Raw genomic sequence first — 6,486 nt, 5'->3', positions numbered from 1 at the left:
ATCAGTTAAGTCACCTCAAGAGAAACACACAGTTTCAAACTATAATCCTTACATGTTGAGCGGGTTCCACAGCTATCACTATATGCCACATCTCTGTCTCCAGATACTTCAATTGCACCATTCTTCCTTGGCCACACTTTCCGTGGTCTTCCTCTTCTTCTCCTTCCAGGAGGTTGCCATGAAAGTGCTCTCTACTTGTCTTACTGTATTAAATTTTTAACACAAGACTGTACCTCTTAATGAGCAGATTATGACAGCATTTTAATTTTTTTAATCCAGTCAATAATTCCATGAATTACTGAAAATTGAATTTTTGTTGCCCTATACTGTAACTGGTGCTGATTACAATTTCTGGGTCACAGGGTAGTGTTTTAGTAATATAGACGTTAAGATGTCATTTTTTAAAGCAAAATAGGAAAAGAACTTTTAAGATAAAACATTTATTTCACATTTGGTACACAAAAATAAATGCACTACATTTTCATAGTCCTTATGGCATCATAATGAATAAGTTTGTTAAATGGCAGTTTCATACTTTTTCTACTGTTTATAAAAATGTAAATGTCTACAAACTTATTAAAATGTGTATCTGAATAAAATAATGAGTCATTAAATATAATATACACTGAAACATAACACAAACATAGCTATAAACATCTAACATCAACAACAAATTTCACTCTCAGACAGACAAACTACGTATATTTAATGAAGCACACTGTAGAATCACATGATTAGATTACTAAGCATGTATTGAAGACAATTTGTTCTTCATACATGATCATTTCTTGTTACTGTACTAATGAATAAACTGAAAATTTCTGGTGTTGTATTTTAAATATTTGTCAATGATTTCTTGCTGGAATGAAATTGTACTATTAACTATATTTCAACTAATTTCTTGATTTTGTTACAGTTCTTTTCAATCATCGTAGCTACTCACATCTGGCTACAGCTGTCTTCTCATAGACATAGTTAATTTTATCATACATCTTATAAAAGTTGCCCTGAGAATATAAAATTAAATGTTATTTTACAAAAAGGCACCAAAAGTAAATCTAATTACATTATAGTAGCTACCAGATGTTTAATGTAACACTCAGCTGCCTTTTACATAAGTGCAACAGGTCAGTTTAATGTGTTTCTTGTTTATAGGAAAACTCCATACACTGATATCAAAACACATTAATATATAATACAAACATATTTTTAAAAAAATGTATCTTTAGCTTGACATTGGTTTCAAGGCTGCACTTTTTCTACTATTTTGAACATCTGGATCATGCAGATATAAAAACACACCAAAAAAGTGTTAATGGAGTACTTTAAATTCTCTTCCTGTAATATATAAATAAAAATAAAGTTCTGATGAATGTATGACCATATATTCATTTAATACTGCCTAAAAGTATTTTAAACATTCATAGAAATAAAGCTTCATACTGAATGTCAGCATGAAAGACATAAACTTTGTTTCCTTTCCAAGTGCTGCTGACAATGTATGAAATATAAGTAATAAACTGCATCAAAAATAAATTAAAGATTAATCTCAAGACAGTACTGTTTCCATTATTTTGATGAAATGAAATAAGGAAATAAGTAAACTTTATGAAATATCAGACGTTCAATATCATGGCATCATCTTGAACTTTGAGACAGTAGCTACCAACATGGTTAGCTGAAATCAAAATATACAATAATGTGCAGGGGAAATGATGATGTGTGACTCGATACAAAATATATGTGATGTTAATGAAAAAAGGAGGAATTTGGCAGATAATAGCTAATTTAGTTCCTAATATATACTACATTACTAACAAATGTTGAATCTGAAACAGCAGTCTTATTTAAATAATGCATCCCTCTTATGTGAGATGTTCTCTCATATAATTCTCCAAAGCAATGCAAAAAATTCCTTAATGTACTTGAATGTCAAATTGCAGATCTTTAAATCTGGCTCTTCTTAAGCTGCATTCCCAGTACCATTCACTTCTTTCTTGGGTTCAACCATGAAATTAAGGAATCCATCCACATCATCAAGCTCTTTTGATGTAAATTTTGCAGCAATTGTTGCCCGGCCATCATATTTTGGTGTAAATTTAAAGTTGACTGATGCCTCTTCACCGGGAGCAATGTTCCTAAAAACAATAACAATTTTTTGTCATTCACTGGAAAATAGGAGTGATTCAACTGCAGAACATTATACATTAAGTAACATTTATTTTTTATAGCATTTCCTTTATCACATTTTGGTTAAACTGCATTCTGGTGTTTTAAGAGGCCTTGGCAATACCTTTGCTTGTGTGTATCATTAAATTATACTAGGAAAATCAAAATATTAAGGCCTTCAAGGAATCTGCCTTACATGGTTGGTGCCAAACCTTAAAAATCGAATGCAAAAGGTGATGTTGAGAATTTATATGGCAATAAAGAAAGAAGAGAAATGAGGTTCAATACTTTCTCCAGTCATCTCCTTAACGTACATAAATGGTTTGCCAAATGCATTGAAGAACTCCTTGAAAACTGTGGTGGCTCCTGATGATGTAAGTGTACTGACAAAGGATCCAAACACAACATACCCAGTTCACCCAGAAAAATAATGGAGTAGGCTTATAACTGGTTTGCAGTAAACAACTTCACTTCTAATCTTACAAAAACTAAATTATATCTAACACTGCTAAGATGCTGAATTGCAGATAGGCACTACAAAAAGACTTCACAAATTAATTTTGGCCAGTAAGGCCTTAATCAAAAATAGATCACACACACACACACACACACACACACATGGAAATGCAACTCACACATACGACTGCAGTCTCAGGCAACTGAAACCACACTACGAGCAGCAGCACCAGTGCATAATGGGAGTGGTGACTGCATGGGGGTAAGGAGGAGGCTGGAGCAGGCGGGGGGGGGGGGGGGGTGATAGTAGGGTAGGGGTGACGGAGAGTGAAGTGCTGCATGTTAGATGGAGGGCAGAGGAGAAGTGGGGTTGGGGGGGGGGGGGGGGTTACATTTGATTTAAACTTTACCTGAGGAATATCCAGTTGAAAATACCAATAAATTAAAGGACAGAATTACTAGCAAGTGCTTCCTTTCATGACACAGAATGTTTCATATTACCAAGAGAGAGCAGTAGATCAGGGGAAGTCTCAGGCCCTGGATGACAGGGACATACCTCCCTAAGGAAGGAACTAACATTCCAAAAGCTAGGTTAGTATTGTCACTTTCACTTTTACATGTGTCTGTTGGCAATACTAAACAGTTTGCTATCAATTTTCTCTCATTTCCTTTTTTAAAAGACTCAGTTTTGCAATTCCAAAAATTAAAAATGACTTACAAGTACAAAAGTATGGACACACACCAAATGTGATGTGATGGGTAAATTGCCTAGGTATTCAGATGGATAAAATGCAACTTACAACAATTAAAAACAGAGATCAATGAGCACAAGCTAAATGAAACTTCATGTGTGAAATTCCCAGGCATCCAAATGGGTGAGATACTAATGTAGTGATATGAATATTGATTTTTTAAAAAAATACAACAGTATATATGCTTTGATAAATATGACCAAAACATTCAATGTGATCTCCACAATACATTGACCAACATGATCAACAGAATTTACAAGTTACATCATTGATCAGATCTTCATTTCAGAAACAAGCTACAATTTCACAAGCAGAGTACTTAGCATTGGTTACAGTGATCATGAGACACAGCTGCTGTGTAAAGAAATAGCAACAGGTTGTAGCAGTTGCATAAAAGTTGTTGAAAAAGTAACTTTTTCTGAAGACAAAATTAGAATTTTTAATTTCTTACTAGCTAGGGGAAACTGGGAAAGTATTTCCATTAAGAACAATGTTGTCAGCATGTATAGTCCATAACAGAAATTGCATGACCATTCACCTTATCATTACACTCAACTGCACAGCTTTAATGACTCTTTTAGAGAACAATCCCTAAGGAGACAAAGTGCTACCAACATGAAATCTCCAAGCATGAGGTCAAAAGAGTATCTGAATATTGTCAGATTGTTTTACATAATGAGAGACAATACTGCTGCATAACAGACCAGAATGGAAAGCAAATTGAACAAATCATTACAACAACTCTCAAGTTTATTGAGAACTAGTCACCACTCAGATTCCAATAATGTTATAAGAATATAATGGACATATTTTGTATATTACCTTAGTATACTAATTATATCATGTACAAACATTCTAAATTAGACAAAGAACAAGATCCTTTTAATGTCAGATATGCAAACAAAGTTATAAAATCCACATAGTGGATAATGTAATATTAAATGATTCTGAAGTACTAACATACCAAATCCATAGAACTCGGTCAATTGGTAGGAACATATGAAATTCTCATATTCTATACCATGTCACTTGTTTTTGTTTATCGGTCAAAATACATAAAGCTATGTCTGTACGCCCTGAATATTATAAGAATTACTATTATCGATCTTTAAATAATTGTATATGTTTAATGAAATAACAAATTTAAAATAGGTAGACAAATTATCAAAAGATGCTTATTGTGTGAAATACAAAATTACTGTAGAAGATAACTGAAAGTTCTGTTTAACTGTGTGTTGATAAAATGATAGGAGCATTGTGTTTGATTTTGTTCTTGTGTCTAAGTTATGGTTTATTCCGCATATCTGGTGTAAATTCAGATATTATTATTGTTTTCTGGCTAATTTGTATGTGTGAAACAAAGAGCAATTTATAGTGTCTCTGTATGTGTGTAAAATTGACCTAATGAAGTACTTTTCAATAGTAATCACCAAAAATTGTAAGATCAACAGTGGTGCAGTTGTTTGAAAGTGTATATAAAGATGTGAGTTTGGGATTTGAGATTCACTGTTGAGCTATTATTTGCAAAGTTCTGTGTGTGTTGCTCTGTGTCTTAAAAATGTATACCTGTTACTTTGAGTAACACTGCATGCTGATGGGAATTTTACTGATCCTGTACTTGTCAAGATCACCAGGACATCACATAAGACGCAAGTTAAGCATTTGTTTTACACTATCAATCTGGTCTTTACAATTTGAATGGATCTTATTTGCAGCAAGTTTATATCATTCACTCCTAATAATTCCTAATAAGAAGATACATCTCATTATCTTGATTTCTTGTGTTGAACAAACCAATGAAAATATGCTATTTAGTATGAAACAACACCAGAGAAGGAAAGTTGCTACTCACCATATAGCAGAGATGCTGAGCCATGGTAAGCGCAATAAAAAGATTCACACAATTAAAGCTTTAGGCCATTAAGGCCTTTGTCAGCAGTAGACACACATACACACACAAGCGCGCACACACACACACACACACACACACACACAAACACACACACACACACACACACACACACACACACACACACACACACACTCACTCATATAAATGCAACTTGCACACACATCTGCAGTCTCAGAGAGCTGAGACCACACAGGTCCCATCTCCTTAAATTCCCACTTTTCTTTGCAGTTTCTTCGGTTTTAATCTACAGTTCATAACCAATAGATTGTGGTCAGAGGCTACATCTGCCCCTGGAAATGTCTTACAATTTAAAACCTGGTTCCTAAATCTCTGTCTTGCCATTATATAATCTATCTGATACCTTCTAGTATTTCCAGGCTTCTTCCACGTATACAACCTTCTTTCATGATTATTGAACCAAGTGTTAGCTATGATTAAGTTATGCTCTGTGCAAAATTCTACCAGGCGGCTTCCTCTTTCATTTCTTATCCCCAATCCACATTCACCTACTACGTTTCCTTCTCTCCCTTTTCCTAATATCGAATTCCAGTTACCCATGACTATTAAATTTTCGTCTCCATTCACTACCTAAATAATTTCTTTTATCTCATCGTACATTTCATCAATTTCTTCATCATCTGCAGAGCTAGTTGGCATATAAACTTGACACCTTGAACATATGGTAATAGAGTGCTGTTTTGTGCTTCCTTCTGCTTTCCTCTATTGCCTTCATTCTTTGTCACCATAGTTTTATCTATTAGTTTCATCCCATAATTGTTGGCACCAAAAATGGACTTGAGGTTTTGTAGTTCATTCTTTATATGTTCCTTATCACTGATCCTGTGAACCCTCTTGGTTAAAGGGTGCAGGGTGGATTTCTTCTCTATAGGGTGATGATGATAGGAGGCAGTGCTTGTCAGTACTAGTTTGTTCTTATATACTCTATGGCCCAGTTTACCATCAGGCTTTCTGTAAACTTCTGCATCTGGCAAAGGCAGCACCCAATTCTTTTCTATCTCCATAGTGGATTGGATTCTGCTGTGCTGCTGGTTGAGGTGTTGGTGGAAATTTCATAGCTCTTCCTCTCCATGTTGCCAGATAACAAAAGTATTATCAGCATCTCAGAACCAACATTCTGAGTGTAATGGTGTGGACTGGAACACTGTTTCTTCAAATGCTTCCATGAAGTTGTCTGCT

General features: G+C 34.5%; 1 protein-coding gene across 2 annotated transcripts in view; it reads right to left on the bottom strand.

Annotated features, from left to right (window-relative positions):
* Positions 1-484: 484 nt before the first annotated feature.
* LOC124775071 (annulin) overlaps positions 485-6,486 on the bottom strand; it is a 443,615-nt gene continuing 437,613 nt past the window's right edge. For both annotated transcript variants that reach the window (XM_047249875.1, XM_047249874.1), the window contains exon 14: positions 485-2,138. In XM_047249875.1, coding sequence (XP_047105831.1) covers positions 1,964-2,138 — 175 coding nt within the window. In that variant the 3' untranslated portion in view covers positions 485-1,963. The remainder of the gene's footprint in view (positions 2,139-6,486) is intronic.

The sequence above is a fragment of the Schistocerca piceifrons genome, chromosome 2, assembly GCF_021461385.2.
Source record: "Schistocerca piceifrons isolate TAMUIC-IGC-003096 chromosome 2, iqSchPice1.1, whole genome shotgun sequence".
Lineage (NCBI taxonomy): Eukaryota > Metazoa > Arthropoda > Insecta > Orthoptera > Acrididae > Schistocerca > Schistocerca piceifrons.
The sequence above is the reverse complement of the archived record's forward strand: the minus strand, read 5'-3'. Positions and strand labels throughout refer to the sequence as shown.